Source organism: Protomyctophum bolini (genome assembly GCF_963924005.1).
Source record: "Protomyctophum bolini genome assembly, chromosome: 18".
Lineage (NCBI taxonomy): Eukaryota > Metazoa > Chordata > Actinopteri > Myctophiformes > Myctophidae > Protomyctophum > Protomyctophum bolini.
Genome location: NC_137879.1, coordinates 14,047,965 through 14,075,289, shown reverse-complemented (window position 1 = coordinate 14,075,289; position 27,325 = coordinate 14,047,965). Strand labels below are relative to the sequence as shown.

Genomic DNA, 27,325 nt, shown 5'->3' with positions numbered 1-27,325 from the left:
TATATTTTAATTCAGTTTATATACCTTTTTTTTTCATCACATATCAATGATTCATTTTTCTGTAAAAAAGTAGTTAGGTAGCAAATAGTTACACGTAATTATTATACATTTCAAACGTTCCTTCACAGAGATACTGAGATGTGATACTTTCCAGCGGTCGAAAGTACTTGCGCGCTCTGCTTGCGCACTAGTAGGCCATTTATGGCCTACTAGTGTGCAACAAGCAAGTATGCACTCGGCAGAGTGCAGTTCTAGTTTGTGTTGTTTTTGCTATTGGAAGAATATTTTTACTAATTACTTGCAAAAGCTGGGCCAGCGTGGCTCATTTCATCACCATTCTTTCAGAATGTCGGCCCTAGCTGAGAGGCCGCTGGGAAACAGAAGGTCCCTAGTTCACCTCCCAGCCCCAGTCTATTATGTCGAAGTGTCCTTGAGCAAGACACTTAACCCCTTAACTGCTCCCCGGGCGTTGCCCACTGCAGCACCCACTGCTCCTGATACTTAGGACGGGTTAAAATCAATGGACATATGGCTTAACCATAATGTGCAACAACATATACAGTGACAAATACCAGAAAGGAGTTGGGAACCAAATGGCAATTCTAAATATGTATTCTCCCTGTGTGTTTACAGAGCTGACGCTGCTGTCCTCCCAGCCCAAGGCCTTAGAGTCCAGCCCCGTGTCCAGCATGCCTCCGGTCACCAGCAGCACTACCGGTGCGTCCAGCAACGCCACTGAGGAGGACGCAGCGCTGCGCATGCAGGAGAAGAGGCTGAAGGTCATAGAGGAGCTGCTGCAGACGGAGAAGGACTACATCAAAGACCTGCAGATGTGCGTGAAGGAGATCATCCTGCCTCTGCAGCGCAAACAGGTGAGGTGTTCAGACTCTGTTAGAGATATGTTTTTGGCTTTTTGCCTTTCATTGATAGATCTTTACAGTATTACGACAGGAAAGGGGGAGAGAGATGGGGGGGGGGGGGAGACATGCGGCAGGCAAAGGTCGTTGGGATCGGGACTCAAACCCGCGACACGCCGTGAGGCCAGTCTAGGTGCCTGAACCGCTCGACCTTCTGATTCTGCCACCAAACGTCTAATCTCTCTTTTGGGTCTCTCAACCTGAAAGGTTTGAGAACGATGGGATGGGAGGGTCTGCGCCACAGTGACCCTTTGCCCTCTGAGTGGCTCTGACTTGATAGCCATTGATAGCATTATTTATAGAGCCCATTTAACCACAACAAAGTTGACCAAAGTGCTTTACAGAAAATGCCAAAGAGACATTAATCAAGAGTACAAGAAACTCATTAAACCGAGAGAATCATAAATGAGAAAATGAAAACATAGATAAATAATATAGCAGCTCATGAAACACAACACATAAATGAAAACTCAAACTGAATTAAAAGCTTTGGAATAATAAAGTGTTTTACTTAAAGACGACCATGTCTGAGATCCTTCAAGTTGATGCCAATGGGTCTTTTGGCAAAGTGGCAAAGTTTAACACATTTTCCCAGTCTGTTTTACTAACCACAGTAACCCTGACGTCATTATTTTGGCCATGTCATTACAGGCCAATGTTTAGATAATTATTATTTTAATATGTTGTGAGCTTAGAGTTTTATTTTTTACGGTATTCGTTCGTGTGAAGAAGTATACAGCACCTTTCCAAAATATTTGAATATCATGGAAAAGTTGGTTTATTTCCATAATTCCATTCAAAAAGTTTAACTTTCATAGATTATAGATTAAGTGCACACAACGTAAATTATTTTAAGTATTTTTATTTTATTTATCTTTACACAAAACAGAATTTTAAAAAATGAGAATACTGTGAAGAAATCACCATTTACTCCTCAGAGCATGAATGTTTTAATCTGAATGCCACATTAAGAAATTAGGATCACATCAAATCAATCAAAATGGACAGAAAAAAACAGAAATGTCAATCTTCAATACTTGGTTGGGAATCCCTTTGCCTTCATCACTGCCTCGATACGCTGTGGCATTGCCCCCCGGGAGTTATGGAAGCCCAGGTTTCCTTGGTGCTTGCTATCAGCTCTTCTTTGTTTCTGGGTCTGGTGCCCCTCATTTTCCTCTTGACAATACCCCATATATGCTCAATGGGGTTTAGGTCCGGCAAGTTGGCAGGCCAGTCAATGCCTGTGATGGCATGGGCATCAAACCAGGTCGTGGTGCTTCCGACGGTATTGGCAGGGGCCGGGTCCTCTTTTCCGATGAAAGTACTATAAAGTGTGCATTTCGTTTGGGAATCAAGGTCCAAGGGTTTTGAGGAAGACTGGTGAGGAACAGAATCCAAGCTGCGTGATGTCCAGTGTGAAATATCAGTCATGATGTGGAGTGCAATGTCCAGAGCAGGTGTTGGTAAACTCTGCTTTCTTAAATCCAAGGTCACCGCAACAGTCTACCAGAATGTTTTAGAGGACTTCATGAATCCTTCTGCTGAGGATCTGTATCAGCAAGACCGCCCGGCACCTGCCCGTCCCGCCAGAAGCACCACAACATGGTTTGACCCGGCCCCTGCCCATACCGCCAGAAGCACCTGGCCCCCTGCCCATACCGCCAGGAGCACCACAACCTGGTTTGATGCCATCACAGGCCATGACTGGCCAGCCAACTCGCCGGACCTAAACCCCATTGAGAATCTATGGGGTATTGTCAAGAGGAAAATGAGGGACACCAGACCCAAAAACAAAGAAGAGCTGATAGCAAGCACCAAGGAAACCTGGGCTTCCATAACTCCCGGGGGGCAATGCCACAGGCTGATCGCCTCAATGCCACAGCGTATCGAGGCAGTGATGAAGGCAAAGGGAATTAAGGGATTCCCAACCAAGTATTGAAGATTGACATTACTGTTTTGAAAGTACCATATTTTGATTGATTTGATGTGATCCTAATTTCTTAATGTGGAATTCAGATTAAAGCATTCATGCTCTGCAAAAACTGAGGAGTAAATGGTGATTTCTTCACAGTATTCTTTTTTTTTTGTTGAAATTCTGTTTTAGTGGGTTTCATGAGCTGGAAGCCAAAATTGTGTAAAGATAAACAAATAAATGCTTGGAATAATTTACGTTGTGTGCACTGAATCTATAATCTATGAAAGTTAATCTTTTTGAATGGAATTATGGAAATAAACCAACTTTTCCATGATATTCAAATTCTTTGGAAAGGTGCTGTATAGGTCTGGACTGTGGTTAACCATGCTGAGGTTACCAAACCAACACATTATTGCAAATGTAAAATCTTGACTCATTAAAATATCTTTATGACACTTCTGTGCGACAAACCACCGTGCCCAAATATTTGTTCCTCTTTCCAAAATTGTGTTTTATTTGTTTTAATGACGACTAAAATGAGAATGCCTTGAGGGTTGTGAATGCAGTAATGTCTAACACTAGTCTCTGTCTTAAAGGTGCAGAACGTGGATTTTGAAGGTCTGTTTGGAAACCTCAGCTCTGTCATCGACCTTTCCCAACGTCTCTACAGGACCCTGGAGGACACAGACTCTATTGGTAACCCCATCCCCCTCTTCATTTAACCCCTTCTGGAACACATCTGTGTGTCACCTTAGCTTTTAACCACTATTATGCTTTAGCTGTTGAAAAATAGCAGATCTACAAGCTCATAGCGCGGCACCGAGTGCCACACTACGAGTTTGTAGATCTGCTATTTTTTTAATTGTGCAAATGTCATGTGTGCAAATGTTTTAATATACACAGCAAACGTTTTTAACTCCAAAATGTGCTTCTGAGGAGGTCCCTGGAATAAAAAAAATTCAGATGGGGGTATACGGCCAAATTATGAATGTTCTGTTGGGTCCTTGACATGAATAAGTTTGAGCACCACTGATACGTTGTTCAGAAACCTGTCAGGATTTAGAAGACATTTTGTAGAATCTGGTCTCTGGTAGAATTCAGGCCTTAATGGGTTAAGAGATAAGACCTCAGGCCCATCTATCTATATCTATATGGAACAGGTACTCTGACACCGTTACAACGGCTATCGCATAGCAGGGTGGGAATGGATCTCCAACTTCCATCGTTACCGACTCTGTGCTCAACAGCCGGACACCAGTCTATTTCTACAAATGCCTTTTAATTCAGTAGTTCTCAAACTATGAATTTGGCCATGGACTCCCACCTGATAATGTTTTGTGCCAGTGACCCCCCCCCAGGAGAGAATATTGAGTGTTCAGCACCACTTACATACAGTGGTTTTAACTGCATTTAAAATGGGTCAACATCTCTCTTTTCTTTCCGTCCTCCTCAGGCAAGGTGTTCCTGGACTTCAAGTCGGAGCTGGAGGAGGTGTACCGCATCTACTGTCAGAATCACGACGACGCCATCTCCCTCCTGGAAACGTACGAGAAGGACGACAGCATCCAACGCCACGTCCTGGAGTGTCTGGAGAAACTCAGGTGACTTAACGGACTAGAGCGAGAACGTGGCTCTGAACCGAGTGCGAGTTGGAAAAGACGTCGGCCACTTAACGAGTCAGTCGGCGAGACACGGCATGCGTGTGTGAAGTGTTTAAAAGCATGATAATAATTAATGAACGGCGTTTTCTAACAGAAAAGTGTTTACACGGTTTTGTGAGGTTAAACATTAACTGGAATGACATGCTTTAGGTTTCCCCATTTTAGTTTTTAGTTTTAGGAGACATGGTTGAAACGTGTTCACTTGTGATACATACTTCTTCACTTTTTGTGAAGTGTGTGGGTGGTAAACTTTGGACTTGTGTTTAAATGATAAGCGGGCAGTTGTGGAGTGGTTTTCTATTGAATGGCAGGAGGTTAGAGAGACTAGCCCTTAACTGTAAAGCTCTGAGGTTTGACCCCAGGTAGAACACACCTGGCTACTGTTGAAGTAACTTAAATGAAGTAATTCACCCAAAACATGACTTATTTTCTATCAATTACACACCCCACGAAGCCTTGAATTCATGGACATTTTTTGTTGCAATCCTAAGGCAATAATTTGATGACCGTGGATGGTCGTAAATCCTTAACTGCTCACATTTGTTTATTAGAACAAAGTACACTTGCTACATTTCTATGCATATTCTAAAAGTATTGTACTTTTCTGACTGAAGTGGACAATTTAACAGACGCTATACCAGTTACTAGTATGTAACTTCTCCCTTCAAATTGCATCACACACACACAAACACACACACACACACACACACACACACACACACACACACACACACACACACACACACACACACACCACAGTGACACTTGGTCATGGTTGCCTGTCAATTGGTGTTGATGTAATGTGTGGCAGCCAAAGAATGTGCTCTACCCGGTCGAACCCGTTTGGTTTCACTGTCTCTGTCTCAACTGAGAGTGACTTGAGGCACGTTGAACCTTAGGGTTGGTGTTTTGTCATCTAGTGGGACGTAAAATACAGTCCTCCAGCATTTTGTTTGAAGATAAACACAACGCTTTGGTAAACAGGAAGGTGACAAACGAGTTCTGGTTCTATAAGAACAAAACTGCAGACAAAAGACCTTAGTCACACCGACTTAGCTAACGGAACACACCTCTCGTCGCCGTGGAGTTGATTATAGTCATCGAGTTTCCCCTTAATCTTTTGAACTCGTTTTCATGTCTTTGTCGTGTAAATGTACATGAGATGTGTGGTGTTCAAGCCCGCTTAGTAAGACAAAGACATTCCAGATTCTACTGCTGATCATTTCCTAGATATTGCTCACAAAATGAAACCACAGTGGTCCCCGTTAACCACAGAGTTTTATTAACTCCACGGAGGTCTCACCACATTCTTTTGGCTTTAGTTGATGTCCCGCCTGAGGGGTGTTTGTGTATGGGCAATATACAGTATCTTTAACACAAAGCTCCCCCAGACCACAATTGTCCTTTGAACCACTTTCAGCCTGGCCTGCCTATTTTGGGCCATGTCCTTGTAGGTGAAAGTTTTCAAACATTTTGAAAATGTCCAGACCTTAAGCAGAAAGTGACAAGAATAGCAGCTCTACAAGCTCACGACCCATCTTATTGCGATGAGTTGTGAGCTTGTAGATCTCGTATTTTTCCACTATTTGCCGTACGATGACGTATACAGGGCTTATAAGTGGTTCATGCAAGTGAGGATAGAATTTTCTGGTACAAGTTTAAATCATTACTTAGGGTTTTTTTATGTCCGAGTCAAACAGTGTTTTTATCGTTTGAGGCACAGAAAGTTCTTTGTGATGATGAACGGTGAACAGTCGGGTCACACAAAGGCTTAAGTTATAACGTCTGTTTGTGTTTTCTTTATCCTCTGTTTCCTTCCTTTACACAGGGCTGTGTACCGAGAGTGGTAAGTTTCCTTGAGGACTGACGCCGTGGGTTTTCCTGCTTGAAAGTCGCACGGCACGACCGCATGCTATGGCTCACTAACCCTGCCAAAATTATGTGTGCGCAACGCATGTGTGTGTGTGTGTGTGTGTGTGTGTGTTTACTTTCTGTTATAATAAGCTAACATTTATGTGGGAGAGTGAGTGACTGCCAGCGAGGCAGCCGCCACTGGTTCTATTTCTCTGTGCCCTGCACTCCCTGGGCTGATCTGGACGCCAGTCTCTGCTGTAATAAATGTGGGTGGTTTTTGTGTCTGCACTTGTGCATGTGTGATGGTGATGATGATGGGGCCTGATTATCAACCAAACTCCCTTCAAACCAGGTCCATTATTACTGTGGGTGGAGGAAAAGGTTGTTCCTAATGCCATCTAGTGGAGCTATGCAGCAAGAGCAACGCTGCAGTAAACTATAATACTTTTCTTGTAACGTTTAATACCTAAAAGTTCACTGTAGTAGTTATTACTACCTGAACAGTCCTTTAACGATTATTAAATCTAAGATTAAATCAAATTCAAATTGTCCAGTTTCAATCAGATCAATCATTGGTTTCATGCTGTTTGAGCTGCTTTGCCCTCCAGATTGCATTAAAACTAAGCAAATCAATTATTTTGTGAAATCCATGTCCGATTTCTTGCCTAAAATGTGACCAGAAACTGTTTGTGTTGGGATGTTAAAATGAAGGGCTTTTATCTGCACTGGAACATGAACTACACGGTACCACAAGCCTGTAGAGAGAGGAGCTGAGTTGGTACCATGAAAAGCTGTTGCCATTATCTGGTGCAACAGTTAATTGAACTAGTCAGTTTAATCGATTATATATAAATAAATAAAAAATGTTAATTTAATACATATAATTGATTTGGGGGCTTAAAAGCTTAAACAGACTAATTGATTTAGTCGATTGTTAAAAAAAAATACATTTGTCAACATAATTATGAAAGAAAATAATTATCCAGGTACTCGGTAGAGTAATCAATAGTCGGCAGCCCAACTGGCTTTCCAACTGGTGCCTTTCTGGTGCCTTTCAAGCTCTTATTTTCCTGTCTTTCTCTCAATCTGTTTGTCTTCTTTCACGCTCTCTGTTGCTTTTCCCTAAATGTAACACCTGCTTCTCTCTCTCTCTCTCTCTCTCTCTCTCTCTCTCTCTCTCTCTCTCTCTCTCTCTCTCTCTCTCCCCTCCCTCCAGGGGGAAGACCAACTACATCAACCTGGGTTCGTTCCTGATCAAGCCGGTGCAGAGGGTGATGCGCTACCCCCTGCTGATGATGGAGCTCCTGGGGGCCACTCCGGAGGGCCACCACGACCGGCCCCAGCTCACGCTGGCCCTGAAGGCCGTCAAGGAGATCAACGTCAACATCAACGAGTTCAAGCGTCGGAAGGACCTGGGTACGCCCTCACTGCGACATAACCCCCACCCCTCCCCCCCAACTCAAACAACATGTAATGACAAACTGGCCCAGATCCCAAAGTCCATAGTTTAAAACCCTGTAGGGAGCCCCAAACTTCACAACTAACCTAAGCTCTCTCTTGCGCTCGGGTGGCAGACCTCTGCTCTGCCTATAAAGAGTTTTAATAATAATAACAATAATACGAGGAATACACTTTATTTGTATAGCACCTTTCATGACATTAAATGCAGCTCAAATGGTTTTACAGAGACAGAATAAAGCACAAGTGCTTTACAGAAAAAAGTACAAATAATTTAACAATAAAGCAAAGAGAACCAAAAGCATAAAAAGGCTGTGAATTGTCCAACACAGTGAGGACATGAATAACAGAATTAAAAATCAACCAAAAGGCAAGAGTGAAGAAATGGGTCTTTCTTGCGCCTTTGCCTTAAACTCTCTCTGACTCATGATCTCCCTCTACTGTCCGCAGTGGTGAAGTACAGGAAAGGAGACGAGGACACACTGATAGAGAAGATCTCCAAGCTGAGCATGCACTCCATCATCAAGAAGTCCAACCGCGTCAGCAGCCACCTCAAACACCTGACCGGAATCTCCCCTCAGGTAAGAACAAACACCTCAAACACCTGACCGGAATCTCACCTCAGGTAAGAACAAACACCTGACCGGAATCTCACCTCAGGTACAACTTTTGGCCTCTTGACGTTTTCGTTTCAGCTTTTTGTAGTGGTGTAAAGTAAAACGTTTTCCTACGTACTGTACTTGTACGTAGGCATTTGTACTTTACTTTAGTATTTGCTATTTCCAATACTTTGACTTCTACTCCACTACAAACTCTTTAGTTACTAGTTGCTTTGTATATTTTGATTATTATTAAAAAACATACATTGGACACTTCAGCCCTATACACATTTTGGCCCTTTGAAAATAGCAGATCTACAAGCTCACAATGGGTCGCGATGCAACAGATTGTGAGCTTGTAGATCTACTATTTTCAAAAATAATGTGTACACATTAGAAAACTTCAAATGGGACATTCTGCATAGTGAGTACTTTCTCTGATCATTTTCTCTTTCTCGCTATTTTTCTTTCTTTCTTTTTTTTATCCTCAGATCAAAGACGAGGCATTTGATGAAACTGAGAAGAGGTTCCGGCTGCAAGAAAGACTGATCAAGTCATTCATCAGGGACATTTCTATGTACCTGCAACACATCAGGGTAGGAACACATTTCTATGTACCTGGCTACAAACAACACCACACACACACACACACACACACACACACACACACACACACATCACACTTATTTCTCATCATTGTGATGTGTTCTTGTGCAGGAGTCTGCATCAGTGAAGGTGCTGGCTGCCATCAGTTTCTGTGACATCTACTCAGAGCGAAGCCCCTTCGACCCGGAGCGCTTCCAGAGAGCCCACCGATCCATCAGCGACAAGCAGTTCACACAATTTGTACGACTTTCTTTAATTCTGGTAATATTGGTACTCAATATGTATTTGGCCACGGACCCCCATCTCAAAAGGTTTTTGTTCCAGAAGCAAAGACTTGAGTTCAAAATGTTTGCTTTAATAATATATGAATCATGAACTTATACAGTAGATCTACTATTTTTTTGGGAAAAAATCATGACGCACACAAAAAATGGTGCCTTCCCGGTTTTTAATGGGATAACTCTCATCTCTTCCTCCTCCTCCTGAGCAGAAGGAGCGCACGGAGACGCTGGTCATCGAGCCTCTCTCGCAGCTCCTGCTCATGTTCGCCGGCCCCCACAAGCTGATCCAGAAGCGCTTCGACAAGCTGCTGGACTACGACAGCTGCAAGGAGCGCGCCGAGCTGCGCGGGAAGGACCGCCGCGTGCAGGACGAGCTGACGGCCGCGCGCAACAACTACGAGGCCCTGAACGCACAGCTGCTGGACGAGCTGCCCAAGTTCCACACGGCGGCCGAGGAGCTGCTGACGGGCTGCGTGCGCGCCTTCGCCACGTCCCAGAAGGACTTCATGAAGAGGACGCTGGGCGAGCTGCAGCCCCTGATGCAGGTAGCGTAGCATTTAGCATTTAGTGGTTCCCACGTTTTCAGCCTGTGGCCTGTGTGAAAATAGCAGATCTGCAAGTTTACAACGCGGATGATGAGGATACATTAACACGATACGATTCGAATCACGATATTAGGTTCATGATATGATTTTTCACAATTTTTTGAACACAAATTTATTTTCCAGATAAGACAAATTACCGAAAAATCATTTTTAAATTATTTCTCTTACACAAATCCAGTATTTTCTTCTTTTTCTTTTGTTTGTTTTCAATACTGTAGCAAATGACATGAAACTTTTGAATCATTTCTCTCCACAAATCTCAAATCCTGTTTTTTAACAACTTACCCTCGTTTCATTCCTGAGGTATAGATAAGCCAAGTACTATCCTCTTTTCAATACTGTGTAGCAACTAGCAAGCAAATGACAAGCACTTTTTACACAAATCTCAAATCCTTGGATCGCGATACATGTTTTTATATACGTACGTAATATCACTGCATGCCTAACCCATTTTGGGCGGGAACCCCTTTTGGTGTTTTAAACATTATGTTATAATTTAGCTATTGAAAAATAGCAGATCTACAAGCTCATAGGTCTCCTATTTTTAAAAAATCGTAAAAATGTGGCACAAATCTTTGAATATATATTCTTTCAAAGTGAATAACTCGGGTCTAAATGGGCTAATGAATGTCTCTCTCTCTCTCTCTCTCTCCCTGTGTCTCCAGTTCGCTGCGAGCGGCAACACGGAGGGCAACCTGGTGTCTCTGTTCCAGGAGGAGTACGGCCGCGTCCTGCAGCTCCTGCAGAGCTTCAGCTTCTGTCCCGAGAGCCTGCCCTCTCCCGCCACGGAGAAACCCGCCCCGCGGAAACCCTTCGACAAGAAGACCATGGAGAAACAGACCTCCAAGAAGAGCGTGCAAGGAACTGTGAGTGTGTGTGGAGTGTGGACCCGTCGACTGTATAACAAAACAAACTGGACAAAGTGGATTTCAAATCCGCCATCTTTCTACATCCGGTCTAGAAATGCAACCGGATGCTAATGCTATTGGCTGCAAATGCAGCGAGGGCGTGTCTTCACTCAGTAGAACCAGTAGAAACACTGGAAACATACCCTACCACTTTATCATTCATTTTAAAATTAATGGGACCATCATTTACTAAACACATATGATGATTTTAAAAAGACTAAACTAAACAAAGTGTTTATGAAAAGGTTTACTAATGTACTAAAACCAGTAAGACGCCCTGATGGCGAGAAGCGAGAAGGGTGGGGTAGGATCAACATATGGAATGTCAGAACAGGTCAGCTCCATATATGGAGATCTAAGGTAAGGTGTAGAGGTGCTGGCCGGCTCCATATACATATGGAGATCTAGGTGATGATCCAGTTTTCTCCATGTATGGTTATCCAGGGTTAGATGAGGTCGGTGTCGTGATTTTCATATATGGAGACGGCCATATATGGTGGCGTGATGTGTCATGAGGCGTGATGTCACAAGGCGTGACCATATGGAGGCGTGATGTCACGTGACATGACCATATATGGAGGCGTGGGTGACTAACTACAGTAACTGACGGACGGGAGAGATGCAGGTTTTCATAGTAAATGTGACGCAAAATCTCAATCTCATAAACGGTAGACGGTGAAATAGCGATAATAGCTCTCAAGCCCTTTTCATTTCAAGCACCCCCACAACTCTGAGAGTGTACAAATGGAACCAAATGGACCCGTAAGGGAGTTGCACACCTGTACGTGGCCATTTGGAACCGACTCAAGGACACTTTGAGACCCACTGGTGTAGCAGAGTGTTTCCAGTGAGCAAACGTGCACAATAGCAGCACCCTGACTCTGTTTGACCAGAATGGAACAGAGCCTTAATTAGTATCATTAATAACACTGCATAGAGCCCATTCCTTTGTCAGCCCAACCTCATTCATGTCTTTTTTGTCCTGCCTTCAGCCCAACGCCAGTCTGCAGACGGACGCGCAGCGCGCGGGGCTCCTGGCGCGCTTCAGCCCCGACAAGCTGTTCCAGGCGGAGAGGAACTTCAACGCGGCGCAGGACCTGGACGTGTCGGTGCAGGAGGGCGACATGGTGGGAGTCATCAAGCAGCAGGACCCCATGGGCAGCCACAACCGCTGGCTCATCGATAACGGAGGTACGCTCACTGAGCTGCTCCATGGGAGATGATGCTATGTCACTGAGCTGCTCTATGGGAGATGATGAGCGCCACTATGGAGCCCCAAAGTACAGAGACAAAACACTCTTGACAAATAAATTATACACAGAAAAAATAACGTTTTAGCTCAAGACCCAAAAGAGAGATTAAACATTTGCCTGGGACCCCAAACTAGTGAAAATAGCACATCCACAAGCCAAACATGTTTGAGAACCACTGCTCTAATCGTTTTCCCTTTTTGTCCTCCTGCAGCGACCAAGGGCTTCGTGTACAGCTCCTTCCTCAAGCCCTACAACCCTCGCCGGAGCCACTCGGACGTGTCCATCGAGAGCCAGTCGTCCAACGAGTCTGGCTACGGCGGCTCGTCGCCCGTGTTCTCGCGCCAGAACAGCAACAGCACTCTAACCTTCAACCAGGAGACGGCCACCGTCAGCTTCTCCACGGCGGCTCAGCCACCGCAGCCCGAGAGCCACTCGTCCCCTCGCCCCTCCCACAAGAGCCACCACAGGGACGCTCCCGCCCCGGCCTCCTCCACCAATCACAGCTCCTCCTCGGTGAACTCCTCGCCTCGGAATCCTCCTAATCACCATCCTAATCACCGGGAGGTTTCGGAGCACGCGCATCCCCACCACCACCGCACCACCGCCTCCTCCAATCACAGAGACACAGTGGACGGCAGGCGCTGGCACTCGGACGGTCGCAGGGACGCGCCGCACGACGCAAGTCGCGCGAGAGGCCACAGGGAGATATCGGACACGTCGGAGACGGACTCTTGTTCGTCGCTGAGAGACGCTGACGGCTCGCTGAGGCATGGCGTCCAAACGGACAAGGGCTTCGGTTCACTTCGTCGACGGAACGGAGGAGAGGACGACGCCGGTGGCGGCGGTCGCAGGAAGTCTCGTTACCCTCCCGACGAATACGTGGAGCCGGAGCCGGAAGACAGTGACACAGATGGACACCAGGTGAGATAGTTGGTCCCGTAAACTGTTCGCTTTGTGTCGTCTAAGAACATAGTGTTTGTGCATTATGTTTAACCACTTCAACCCTAGAGTGAACCTTTTCTGGGCACGTCACAATAGGCAAATATTTGGTGGAAATAAACGACAATATCGCAACATGTTGGAATGTAAGCTTGTAGATCAGCTGTTTTTTGGCAAATACTGTAGATTTGGTGTAGAGAGAAACAAGAAATGACAAGTCATTATATTCCATTCTCTTGTATATTGTACCTTAGTTGGGCTTTCTGTAGTCTCTAGTCATGGAGCACTGAGAGAACGGAGGAGAGGAGAGCGGGCTTAGTGTCCCATTGGCCGTGGGGCTTAGTGTCCCATTGGCCGTGGGGCTTAGTGTCCCATGGGCCGTGGGGCTTAGTGTCCCAGCAGAAGGGTGAAATCCAAGCCCCCAGTAAGGCTATCCAACGTTGAAGCTGCCACTACCTACTGGCGAAAAGTGGAACTGCAGCACGTTCATGGAGGAAATCATCCGTCAAGGACTTCTGCCAGATATATCCCATTGGCCATATAGTGCTAGTCTCCCATTAGCTTAGGGGCCATCCAATCATGAACATCTCGCCAATACAATACATAATTATGCTACTAAACCACGTGACTAGATTACAAAGTCTGATCATTGATCAGCTCTGTAAGCTGATTAAAAGGTACTGGGCCTGCCGCCTACTATACTGCCCTACAAAGCCAAAGTGCAGTAACTATGTTTTTGGAAACACTGACTTATTTGTGTATCCCAAAGGTCAAATTAGCCTTTGTGATTTTGGGGGATAAACAGTTACCTCAAGAACATATTTATAGGTAGTGTAATATCACTTATTTGCCGATACCTCGTTTGGCTGACAATTTGAAACACTTTGTAAAACTGGTGCCGTCTTTCTCTTCCAGATCTACTACGCTCTCTACTCCTTCACCGCCCGCTGTCCCAACGAGCTGACCATCTCGGCCAATCAACGCGTCCGCATCCTGGAGTTCCAGGACATGAACGGCAACGGCGAGTGGTGGCTCGGCGAGACGGAGGGCCAGCGGGGCTACGTCCCCTCCAACTACATCCGCAAGTCTGAATACACATGAGCTAACGTGGGTGGAGGACAGCACCACCACTGCCTTCAGTCAGTCAGACAGACAGACAGACAACACAGACAGAGAGTCCCTGTCCTTTATGGCCCCTTTTACACCAAAAGAACTTTGTTCTAGAACTGGTTCCGTTCTAGATTCTTGGAACCTTGGTGCTTTCACGGAACCGCAGTGGCCATTTTTTTGGTTCCAGTTTTGAACCAACTTTTAGGGTTCTGAACCAATTCATTTTCAGTGGAAACACTCTGAACTGGTTCGATATTAGGTGGGGGAAAATACCTGAAGCGGTTCCACCCCGGTGGAAAAGAGGCAGAGAACTGTAGGAACGGACATTACTGCAGGAGTAAACATGGAGTCTCCCGGCAAACATGGAACGAGCAGAGAAAGCAGCCGGACGGACACCTGGCCACTCATTTTGGATCTGTTGTGGGATTTTTGCTAGTGAGAGGAACTTACCGGCTTGCTACTCTGGAAGCCGGTGTTATACGCCTATATTTATAGACCCTTTTTTTATTTTATTTTTTACTTGCTGGGACCTTTATAATGATATACTGTTTTCCTTATAATACTGTATTATCGTAGCATACCCGCTCCCTAGGTATTCATTCCGCATAGACTCTGGACGAGTGCGTCAACAGAACAGTATTGGGAGATCGCACGTTGGAGGTTTGCAATGGAAATGCGAATGCTTTTTTTGGGGCGGGGGGGGGGGGGGGGGGGGGTTCGGACATTTGAAGATCTACACAGTACATCCGATGGCGTGCACTGGGTGTGTGGAGAACATGGCTGTGGCATGCGGTTGTTGCAGCAGCACTAATCCAGAATGTACGTTGAGATAAGTTTACAGCGCACGCCCACACGCAAGGCACTAAAAGACGATCCGTGGCTGTGGAGGTTTTTGAGCGAATGCGGAGCTGTGAAAAGCCAGTCGAGCTTGGAAAGGCATAAAGGTTTAAAGCTAATGCGTGGCATGTATGGAAATAAAACGGAGGTCCAGAACAGCACTCTCAATGATCATCTGAACTGACCGCGATGTTTGGGGCAAGACGGCCTTCTTCAATAGCACGAGTATAGGCCGTCTCGTTCGAAATGTTTGTGCAGAATTCAAGTTATGTGCCCGAGAAGGACACTAGTCTTTTTATGAAATGCTTTTCCAAGTCCAGAATTATTCCAAGTCCATGATGCAAAACGTATCCTGAACAATTCCAGAATGGCAGAGAGAGGACTTAATCTGTGTTGTTCAGTAACACTCCTTTTGGACGTTTAACACAGTCACTATCAGCTGGGTGAAACCAACAGGGTGATGACCCTGATATGCTCTTTGAGAGGAGGTAAAAAGATAAGAAAGAAAAACAGGTATGTATCTTAATGCAGAATTGATCTCTCCTCCCTCTCCTCACTTGACATGATATATAAAACAATGCTGTATATTGAGAATGTATTGATGCACTCCAGTGTAAAAGTGATCACTGTTTTCATTTGAAATAAAACAAAACGGCTGAGAGGTGCAAATGGACGTCTGTGATATTTTCATGTTTTGTTTGTAGATCGCTTGGTTCCCAAACATTTTAGCCTGAGACCAAAGAGAGAAATGTTCTCCCTATCTCCCTAGTGAAAATAATAATGATTTAAATAATAATGTTATGATTTTCTATTTATTCATGAAATTATTTAGAAATCTGTTGAATGTAGGAAACAAAACTCAGACCAGTCTGAAGTGAGCTGTGCAACAGCGCCCCCTGTTGGTACTCTAAACATAGGGACATAGGTTGGGACATAGGAACATTGCTGTTCCTTGGAGTGGTTGCACCACTCAAAAAAGGGGATATTTACTGCGACCCATGAAAATGTGTCCGTGACCCACAAATGGGCCCCGGGCCGCTGTTTTGTGAAACACTGACATTGATGACTGCTGATGATGGAACACTATTGATGACGTCACCTGTGTAGAATGCTGAGACTGCATTCTAACAACACTTTTCTGTAACCATTTCGGACTTCACCATTCAGATTGATTGCATTGCGTACCCAATAATAAAGCACAATTAAATAGGAGCACTGAATTACAGTACAATATTTTTCATAATACAAAACATTTCCAGTTGTCGTGAATGTGTCTTATGTCATGCGTCTGTCTGTTACGCTTGCAAAGCAAATCTCTGGCGCATTGGGAAACCCACAGCAAACAAACGAATTAGATCATCAGCATGTATTGATTGTAGAAACATTTAAAACCTCAATACTTGACCTTTGGCTCCCTCTGTTAAGTTGTTGTCCTATGGACCTAACCATAAGTAGAGTGCATATTTTTCCCCCTTTTTTTTCTTTCTTTTATTTTTGTTTAAGTTGAAATCTCTTGAGTGGAGTCTCCTGTGGTAAATCAATGCTTGGTAGCTGATTAACAGGTAGGTGGATTTGTGTGCTTTCCAAAGTGAGTATTTAAGGTGACAGAGTCCCAATGAACAGATTTACTTCTGGACTGGTCAGTGGCATCGTCGGCAACAGCATGGGTTTCTCTCTGACCCTGATGAGCCTGTGTGTTCTCTCAGCCCTGGGACACGGCATTCATGTGAGTAACGGCCAATAAATACCTAAATGTTATATTGCATTAGTTTTACATTTGGGGCCTTTACATAGAGCAGTTGCTAGTCACAGCCAACACATCAAATAAGTTAATTGACTTTTAGATTGACACCTCATGTGGCCATAGAAATAATTCAACTAATTCATTCATGTAAAAATGGGTTGTGAGGCTCATCTTTTAAGTTTGATCTATGGTGCGATTGCTCTGAGCTGTATCGTTGACCTACTGGGTTTCTTTGCGCAACAACATATCCATGCAGTTGTGTAGTTTCAAACATGCAACCACTGTCTGTTCAAGTGCCACTTTAACCCAATGAAACCAGACAAGCATCGGTGTAATTTTAGTGTTGGCTATTAAAAAATAGCATATTTACAAGCTTTTTCGATTTTAACTCTTCTGGGGGGCCCTGGCACAAAACATTTTCAGATGGGGGTCCGCGGCCATACGGAAAAGTTTGAGAACGACTGATTTTGAATGCATTTGCAGGTTTTAATAATTGGTTAATACATTTTTCCTTCTGATGAACCTTGCTGTTGTAGGTCATTGATGAAACAGCCGACGCAGGTGGTAAGTTGCATTTCTCTCCTAAATTTAAACTGCTTTATCCATTATTTGTACAGAAAGGGGGTTACCAGGTTGTGCCAGAAGAAGAGACTACTTATGATGACTGGCTGTATGACCTTATAGAAGGTAAAGGTAACGGTGTGTTGTTGTTGTTGTTTTTGTTTCCCCCGCTGACAGCTTATGATTATTCAGCCGACGCTGGGCCGGGGCCAGGTGGTAAGAGCGCTTTTAAGTTGCATTTCTCTCCTAAAATTGAAACTTCTTTATTTGTACAGAAAGAGGTAACGTTGTAATTGTTTCCCCCGGCCGACAGATTATGAATATTATGATTACGAGGTTGGGCCAGAAGAAGGAGCGGAAGACGAGACTTTTGACTGGGTGTATGACCTTATAGACTCCTTCACAACAAGTAAGTCAGATAACTGTTACACCATACCATGAGTGCAAGTCAATTCTGGAATATTTGTATTTGTAAAAAATAATGTGTGCATCCGTAAAATCTTTTAACGAATGCACAAACTATTTTTTATGTATGCACACTTTTCTTTTATGAATAAAAATAATATTTGCATGAAAATGACCCCATATCTAACTTTTAATTTTAATTTTTGTAAAACAAATTATAATCTTGAGCCTATAAGCAGTGGTGTAAATTACATTTACTCAGGTAATTTTCCCTTTAGGAAAATGTTTAGGTGCTTTTACTTCCACTCCACTACATCTCAGAGGCAAATATTATACTTTTAGCCTACTCCACTACACTTATTTGAAAACTTTAGCTACTAGTTACTTTGTAGATTTTGATTATTATTACCATACACACAAACTCCTTCAGCCCTATATGCACATTCTAAACATTGTGAGTAGCTTGTAGAGCTGCTATTTTCAAAAGGTTTGTATACATTTGAAAACTGATGAGATTTAAAGAGTACTTTTAGCTTTTGGTACTGTAAGTACATTTTGATGCCAATAAATACTGTCAATACGTTTTGACTTTTGAAGTCAATTTTGAATTGCATACTTTTACTTGTAACAGAGGAGCATTTCTACATGGCAGCATTGATACTTTTACTTAAGCAAAACATTTTAGTGCTTTTTCCACCACTGGTGCGTATAAGTCTGTGTGGATCGGTCGGTGACAGTTGTGCGTTGACCATTATCAGATGCGTGTGATCCAAACCCGTGTCAGAACGGCGCCAGCTGTGACACCACTGCTGACGGAGGCTTCGTGTGCATGTGTCCTGAGCGCTTCACTGGCAAGAAGTGTCAGAAAGGTACGACAACTCCTTTTGTTTCATCTCCTACACTCTTTGACGTATGCAAGGCCATGCAAGTCCTGCTGCTGTACACTGTGTGATTTCAAAAGATTCCAAAAGTAAAATAAATGTATACATTTTAAAACGAACAAACAAATCTAATAAATCCCATGAATATATCTAAATTAAGAAGTAGTGAAAATTGCCGAGCTATGCGCGCTTGTAGATCTGCTATTTTCACTAGTTTGGGTCACGGGCAAACGTCTAATCTCTCTTTTGGGTCTCGACCTGAAAAGTTTGGGAACCACTGCTTTATTATAGCATACGGTACGTTATTATTATACGTTTTAATATCGTACCCAGTTCGTTCGAACCCATAACTCTTGAGAGTGTACAAAATAAACGGTCCCATGTGTACACTCTCATAGTTACCTGTAAGGGTCCATTGGGTTCCAGTTATACAGCTATAAATCTGTCCATGCAGAAGGTGAATGCACATCGTAGGAGTTGAACAAACAATTATTGGAGCAGGCAGTCTTTTCCTCGCAAGGCTTTCTCTCTCTCAGCCCATCTCCAATAGTCAATAGAGGCTTTCACAGCCCTTGTGATTCAGTGGTCTCATGACAAAGTACACAGACACAGCCTGACAATAATTAATAATATCCTCTCTTTGGCAGAGCGAGATGGAGTTTAGTAAAATGGTTGGGATGGTCTGATTCAGTCATTACAGTATCTCAACAATCTGCCTGATCAATGGCTCCTCGGCTCAATCAAAGACAGACATTCCGGGCAATTAAGGGCTTAACTGACAACCTGGCTGTAGAAAAGGCAACCAGTCAGGGCAGTGAAGCGTTACCATGGGACAGCATAACAAACACGTAATGAAATATATATGATATAGACATACTGTAATAGCAATTTCTATTAAACACTGAATTTCACTTTTCCATCATATTGTAATTGCTTAATAATTATAATGGCCTAACATATGAAGTTGATTGTAAACTTCCATTCAACTGTACCAACTGTTCTCTATACTGAACAGTATGTGTGTTCCATACTGCCTGTATACAGTATGTGTTCCATACTGACTGTATATGTGTTCCATACTGACTGACCTAACCTTTTATGACCCTGAAATATTTGCGCTGTGACCTTATCTACACTGTGTATTGTGGTGGTTGGTGGTGTAGGTGGAAGATGGTGAGCAAGCTATTTGTGTATATATGTATCTGTTTGTATCTGTGTACTGCATATTTTGTGTATTTGTGTACAGTATGCTTTTCTGTATTTTGTTTTTTATGGGTCCCTCTTGAAAATGAGATGCTGCATCTCAAGGGGCGTCAATAAAAATCTGAAATCTGAAATCTGACGACTGTATATTGTTCTGCAGTGAAAGATGGTTGCAAGAATGTGAAATGTGGCCACGGACACTGTGTGGCAACAGCTGTTCCTCCATACCATGAGTGCAAGTGCAAAGTCCCCTACCAACAGCCCGACTGCAAGAAAGGTACGTTTTGAACCACATTTCTTAATCATTATGCATGATAAGTTAACTTCACATTTGTATACTCCTGGTGATAGTAAATGGAAATGCAAAACCTACAGAGAGACGATGAGGATAAGATAAATGCTCATACACCCACTGAAACAGTGATTGATTGATTGATTGATGTTCTATGTTTACAGTGTCCCCGTGCAAACCCAACCCATGTGAAAATGGAGGTGCTTGTACAAAGGGTCGCTCACGGCCATTCTACAGCTGTGACTGTCCAAATGGATTCAGCGGGAAGTACTGCGAAATTGGTAAATACATTGTTACAGCCATCATTTGTTTGAGCGGTAGATACCTCATTCCAAGATACACTCGATTCGAGTCTTTGTTAAGGACTGTAGTCTCATCTTTCTCAACATCAGCAAACTGCATATGATCAATACCCACCTGTAAAAAAGAAAGAAAATAAAATGCTGAAAAGAAAGGGGAGAATTAAAAATAAACAAAGAAGAAAAGGAGAGTGAAGAAGAAAAAAGAAAAGAAAAGAAAAGAAAGAAAGAAAGAGAGAGTGAAAACAGCATTTTGACTCTGCTTAGTTCGAATGGTTCATGCGCCCCATGAGTTGTGCTCTAGGGTTAGGGAAAATCAGAAATCACACCCTCAAATGATAATCGTTCACGAGGACTACACGGCCACACCCAGCGCGCTGCACAATGACATCGGTGAGCTCCACCTTCACTAATGATTATACAAATCCTTGCATTAATTTTGCATGTTTCCAGGGCCTAATGACTGTTCTGAGGGAGACGGAGAGTCGTACAGAGGTAAGGTGAGCGTGACAGACGGGGGAGAAGAGTGTCTGGACTGGAACTCCCACGCAATCACCATGACGGGAAGCGATATGCTCACCGAATACCAGGGCGACACCGGCATCGGACCACACAACTACTGCAGGTGATGGGGCCAATTGATTCATTATAGGTTTGTGTACAGTATGTGTTACAGTGAAATCCTCAGAGAGTGTACTCCTTCTGGAGTACAACAACTACGTACAGAGCCTTCTACTAACACTGAGGAGAAGTTCGAGAGTGTAAAATAGACCCGTAATGGTCCATTCGCAGGGTTAAATGGGTCGACGGTTCGAATCCCGGTTCCTCCTGTCCACATGTCGAAGTGTACTTGGGCAAGACACTGAAGCCCACATTGCCTCCAATGAGTTGGCCGGTGCCTCACATGGTAGCGTGCCACCATTGGTGTGTGAATGTGGGACGCTGGCGTTGACTGTTCGCCCCTTCACCTCCCGGGACCGTACCTATGTTCCCTCAGCCCTATGTTCCCTCGGGTCCGCGTCAATATGCCGACGGTCCATTGGTCCGATCGACAACCTACCTCAAACCCTCACCCTAACCCTAACCTCCCCCGGGGCAGACACCTAAACCTAACCACCCACCCTCTCCCGACCCCCAGCGCACCTCGGACCAATGCTCCTTCTGAGGGAACATAGGGCTGAGGGAACATAGGTATGACCCCCACCTGCCAATGTATGAATGAATGAAACATTGTAATGCGTTTTGAGTGCTTATCAGTTATTATAATTGAATTGACACTCAGTTTAGTTGTTAACTTACTTAATTACGTAGTCAGGCCTAATGCGTATAAAACTGAGGGTCTGAGAAATTAACCCGTTTGAGAATAACTGCTTTCAGGAACCCGGATGGAGAGAGCAGACCCTGGTGCTTCATAGACAGGAAGGGCACTCTGAAGTGGGACTTCTGTACAGTCAGGAAATGCTCTGCAGGTACACGCACACGGGCACACACACACACACACACACACACACACACACACACACACACACACACACACACACACACACACACACACACACACACACATTTTATTGCATTATTTTGCAGATATGTTATAAAAAACAAATGTGTTATTGTCCTGTTTGAGATCAATTGCACAGGCCTTTATTGTTCTAAGCTTTCCTTTTTAATCTCACTGTATGTACTTTCTGCTATAAATAAAATGTACTTACTGTTAATCACACTGATTCTCACACACACACACACACACACACACACACACACACACACACACACACACACACACACACACACACACACAGAGCCCTGCGCTCATGCTACCTCTTTCACTCCCCATCCCGTCCAGCTCCAGCCACGGAGCCGCCTCCAACCCCGGCCAAGCCGGACGTCCTCGCGGGCCAGTTCTCCCAGTGCGGCCGGCCCCAGACGGTGCGCACGGGCAGGATCTTCGGGGGCAGGAAGCCCCTGGCCGGGGCTCACCCGTGGCAGGTGTCCCTGCAGTACCGGCCCGACGCTTCCGCCGCTGACTTCCACCACCTGTGTGGAGGGATCCTCATCGAGTCCTGCTGGGTGCTCACTGCCGCTCACTGCATGTAAGGCTAGGCAAACACTCACTCATCTGTCCATGAGTGTGTACGCAGATAGGCCTATAGACCGATTCACAGAGGGGTGCCCTGGGCACGGCCATTACTGAGGTGTAATCCATGGAGCAGGTGCTCCGTAGGCCAGGTGTAGCTAATCAGTGCTGCTGCGCCTAATGGTACACCTCAGTAATGGCCGCACCCAGGCAACCCTCTGTGAATCGGTCTATATCTATACCACTTTTCAGGAAATAAAAAATATTACTTTTGTCAGGAAATGAAGAAAACCTTATATATTTTTTCTTAAAACAAAGGATTAGGCCTACTGCAAGTTGTTATTGTGGCATGGAATTGTGGACAAAATATTATCCAACGACAACACACTATTCAAAGTCTTGGGTCTGAGAGGCTACATCTCTTCAAATGGTGGCTCGAAATGCCAAAATAAATAATGGACCTTGATATGAAAAGGGCAGGAAAACCACTGTTGATTGACGGCTATAGCTTGTTCTTCCAGTAAGCCGGGGGTGGACATGCAGGTGGTGATGGGGGGCTTGGACCTGGAGAAACGCGAGGAGAACGAGCAGGTGGTCGCCGTTCAGAGAGTCATCGTTCACGAGGACTACAGGGAGACGCCCAGCGCGCTGCACAATGACATCGGTGAGCTCCACTGCTGGAAGTGTACTCACAAGTACTCACATTTTAACCCTATAGGACTGAGACCAGATTCTACAAATGTCTTCCCAATCATGGCAGTTTTCTGAAAAGCCTATGTTTCTATATCAGTTGTTCTCAAACTATTTCATGTCAAGGACCCCAAAGAATATATGTAATTGGCCGCAGACCCCATCTCAAAATATGTTGTTTCAGGGACCTCCCAGAAGCAAAGATTTGAATTAAAAATCTTCGCTGTGAAAGAAGAATTTTCAAAAATAGCAGATCTACAAGCTTGTAGTGCTTCAATGTATTAACTTCTTATTAATTGAAAGTGGTCTACTGCAATTCTGGACTATTTTAAGACTATGAAAAGCCAATTGAAGAATGTCAAAAACAAGCAAAGATTTAACCAAAATACACAAACATAATACTCCACAAGCTCACAACGTGCCACGACATGGTTGTGGCCTTATATACCAGATATTTTTGCTTTTCATTGTACAACAAAGTATGTATGGCTTAAATGGTTGATAAATGAAAGGAATAGTAGTATTAGTATTGTAATTAATTAGCAATATCCAGATAATAGTATCTAGTATACTTACTATCACATATTGTACTGTAATAGGAATAACTTCATTAATGTGTCGACGGTGTCTTCTCAGCCTTACTGCAGCTCAAAGTCACAGGCAAGCCATACTGTGCCAAGGAGAGTCGCTTTGTGAAGACAGCCTGTCTGCCCAACCAGCAGTTCTCTGATGGAAAGGAGTGTGTCATCTCTGGATGGGGAGCTACTGAAACTCGTATGTAATCCAACGTCATATTACTACTAAAACTCGTATGTAATCCAACAACATATTACTACTAAAACTCGTATGTAATCCAACAACATATTACCACCATGGGGAATCCAACTACTGTACATAATATGTACAGTAATATTATTACCACTGACTGACGCTCACATGTTACCACTCAAACAAGCTGTGGTGTTTGGTTAATGATAATCATAATATTGAAAACAAGACAAAGAGTCTGAAAGCCAAAGGCGCTAGCTATAGAGCATAGCAGTGGCGGCCATTTTCTGGTTCCATTGATCCAGACCCCGTAATGTTTTCCCATAGAGATTTAAAAAACTATTGATTTTAAGCCTAGAATCAAGCCATGCAGGATCCTGGTGAATCATGACCATAAAACATTTGATTCTGTGAAAAAAGGGTCCCGGAGTGATTCTGGGCTTAAAATAATTTATATCAATATTTTTCTGGGAATCTCTATGGGAAAAATTAGTCTGGATCAATGGAACCAGAAAATGTCCGCCACTGATATGCCCAATGCCCAAAGTGGTCTGATCCAACCAACATCTGTAAAGCCCTGACACACTGACTGAAAGCATCAGGCGCTTGTATCATGAAATGCACCCATTGTTTACAACGGCTGCAGCCACACAGGTGGGTTCACAATTCACATGCGTCAAAACTCGTTGATGCGTCTTTCAGAGCTGGGTTTTATTTTGGCACAGACCAGCCAGAATGAGTTGGAGCAAAGCGGAAAGGTGACCTATTTTTATTTCAAACCTGTAGGCGTGTTTGTTTTCACTCCTTTGACCGTTCTAGGAGCACAAGTCTGCATTTAAATTAAACAGACGATGTGAACAGGCAGACTCGCATGGTAGAAAATACCATTAAAAAAGGTGCAAAGTTCCTTTTGGCGTAAGGGTGAGGCTTGAGGAAATGTCATGGGGTCAACAAAATCAGTACGTTTCATAAAAATCTTGTGTGCAAACAATCCACAAGCGGTCAGTCAATCCGCAGCATGGACAGGAGGTTATTCCTCTGTTTACCAAAGTCCAGAGTGCACCTGTCACTCCCACAGCAACACAAATATAGGAATGTCAGCAGTTCATTCACGTCCAACACATCAGTCAGCTGTTTGTATCTGTGCAGGGGAAAAAAACAGTGATACTCTTTTAATTATTTGAACAAATATTGCGCGTGCCGCCCCTGGCACGAAACCTTTTCAGATGGGGGATACTTTGATGTGCGAAAATGAGAACTACTGCCCCAGTGAAGTAAAAGAGCAAAAATATATATGTGTGTTCTTTGTGTCTTCTACAGTGTTCATTTTGTCTAAGACTAAAAGACTAAGGTTTTTCGACTAAGACTAGACTGAGACTAAACAATTTCAGACGACTAAATACTATAGATCTAAAACTAAAAGGTGTGTTATTCATAACTTTGCAGTCAGAATTAACACCGTTGTGCTGGTGTCCCTCAGAGGAATACGGTAGCAGTCAGCTGCTGAGCGCCCGTGTCTTCCTCATCGGCCAGAACCGCTGCATGGCTCCTCACGTCTATGGAAACACTCTGGATGACTCCATGTTCTGTGCCGGATACATGGGAGGCAAAGTGGACTCCTGCCAGGTACTGTGCGTGAGTGCGTGCGTGTGCGTGCGTGCGTGCGTGTGCACGCATGAGTGTGTGTGTGTGTGTGTGTGTGTGTGTGTGTGTGTGTGCGCGTGTGCGTGCGTGTGTGCACCATTGTGCCATAGTTGATTGTGATTCCAAGGACTGAGCTCTTATTAAGTTAATCTGTATGATTTTCTGCACTCACCAACACCTCTTCAAAGGCATATATTTTAGATATATTTTGCAGAGAATCTAAGAATACAACTGGGACCAAGTGGCATGTTACAAAATCACATTTTGATGTGACAATAAAGCTGATTCTGTATTGATTAAGACTTTACCCTGACTTTGTCAAAACCAGATGACGGTGTTTACATGAAAATGTCAATGTATTGCCTCAACCGGCGTAAGGTCAGAGTATTAGGGCCCTATCTTGCCCTAAGCTATTTTCACTATCTGAAAATAGTGAAAATAGCCGTTCATCGACATGTTGTGAGCTTAAAGTTCAGCTATTTTAACTATCGTTTTCAAAATAGTAAAAGAAAATGCCAAAAGCGTTTAGGCATAAGGGGTAAGATGGGGCCCTTTGTGTGCCATTAGTAAACAACAGGATAAATGATCGAGGACAGCTGAGGAACGAGAAAAGCCATTCAAGGAGTGTTGGAGTTTAGGCTGTACTCATCTCCGATAATGACCCCTAAATGGCCCTATACTGACTCTTTCTTTGTCTTTACAGGGTGATTCGGGAGGTCCCCTGGTGTGTGAGCGTGATGGAACTCACTATGTGAGTGGCGTGGTGAGCTGGGGCAAGGGCTGTGGCGAGAAGTACAAGCCTGGCGTCTACGCCAATGTTCACAAATATGTGGACTGGATTGCTGCCAAAATCATCACTTAGAGACACCGTGTGTGTGTGTGTGTGTGTGTGTGTGTGTGTGTGTGTGTGTGTGTGTGTGTGTGTGTGTGTGTGTGTGTGTGTGTGTGTGTGTGTGTGTGTGTGTGTGTGTGTGTGTGTGTGTGTGTGTGTGTGTGTGTGTGTGTGTGTGTGTGTGTGTGCGCATGTGTGTGTATACATGCTCATGTGCGTGACTCACGAACACACCAAGAAAGACCTTCCACTTTAAACTTCTTTTTCACTTTTTCTTTTTCTTTCTTCACTAATGCCCAATATGGAATGCTATTTCCGTCTACTCTGCGTCGCAGAGGTAGACTGTAGCTGGTTTCAAAATGTGCCTAACAATATTCTATTAGCTCACTCCATCGATGATGTCACTGGTAGGCAGGTTTAACTGTCCAGTGTCCACAGAGTGAGTATCATCTGGTATCATCTTATAATGAGCATGATATGAAGATAAGACTGGAAATGGTTAGTACATGTTATACAGTATGTCTACACAAAGACTAGCCTAGAAGTAATTAGGGATAATCTGTGACTGAGTATGCTGCCAATGTTACTAGAGGTACTACATTGCCCCCCTAATGCATTTCTTAGAGCTTTTCCTTGCCAACATCGACATGTTGTGTGCTCCTCAGGAATTGTTGGGTGTAAATTAAAGTGTTGTAAAGAGCCATGACATAATGTCTGTTCTGTTGAAATATGGCACTATATGAATAAAATAGATTTGACGACTGTTGTAGTATTTCCTTAAAAATGTTCACCTGTAATGGCATACCGAATAGAGTGGAGCCAGGGTAAACGAGATTTAAAAAAAGATTTAATGTACCGTAACTTGTTATTACACTAGAACAAAAATACATCGCATGGATGCACCTGGGACGTATCCTCAGTGATGTATCCTGAATGATAAAGCAAAGTTGCGTGTGTAATTACAATCATTTATTTCTACATGAAGG

General features: G+C 43.9%; 2 protein-coding genes across 5 annotated transcripts in view; both read left to right on the top strand.

The window, feature by feature from the left end:
- Window positions 1-15,598, top strand: part of dnmbp (dynamin binding protein) — an 81,671-nt gene extending 66,073 nt beyond the window's left edge. For 3 of the 4 annotated variants that reach the window (XM_080789749.1, XM_080789747.1, XM_080789750.1), the window contains 13 exons: window positions 634-872; window positions 3,429-3,528; window positions 4,286-4,433; window positions 6,322-6,339; window positions 7,564-7,763; window positions 8,256-8,386; window positions 8,896-9,000; window positions 9,122-9,250; window positions 9,501-9,836; window positions 10,562-10,762; window positions 11,797-11,995; window positions 12,269-12,978; window positions 13,912-15,598. In XM_080789749.1, the coding sequence (XP_080645875.1) occupies window positions 634-872; window positions 3,429-3,528; window positions 4,286-4,433; window positions 6,322-6,339; window positions 7,564-7,763; window positions 8,256-8,386; window positions 8,896-9,000; window positions 9,122-9,250; window positions 9,501-9,836; window positions 10,562-10,762; window positions 11,797-11,995; window positions 12,269-12,978; window positions 13,912-14,097 (2,702 nt within the window). In that variant the 3' untranslated portion in view covers window positions 14,098-15,598. The remainder of the gene's footprint in view (window positions 1-633; window positions 873-3,428; window positions 3,529-4,285; window positions 4,434-6,321; window positions 6,340-7,563; window positions 7,764-8,255; window positions 8,387-8,895; window positions 9,001-9,121; window positions 9,251-9,500; window positions 9,837-10,561; window positions 10,763-11,796; window positions 11,996-12,268; window positions 12,979-13,911) is intronic. The other variant, XM_080789748.1, reaches the window with a different exon arrangement.
- A 1,008-nt stretch (window positions 15,599-16,606) lies between these two features.
- habp2 (hyaluronan binding protein 2) lies at window positions 16,607-26,369 on the top strand (the record flags this gene model as incomplete). The annotated part of the gene is made up of 12 exons (XM_080789991.1): window positions 16,607-16,669; window positions 17,305-17,374; window positions 18,412-18,522; window positions 19,898-20,014; window positions 20,194-20,310; window positions 20,782-20,953; window positions 21,706-21,797; window positions 22,175-22,421; window positions 22,927-23,069; window positions 23,732-23,869; window positions 25,344-25,489; window positions 26,211-26,369. The coding sequence occupies 12 exons, from the start codon at window positions 16,607-16,609 to the stop codon at window positions 26,367-26,369; spliced, it is 1,575 nt and encodes a 524-aa protein (XP_080646117.1).
- Window positions 26,370-27,325: the final 956 nt, after the last annotated feature.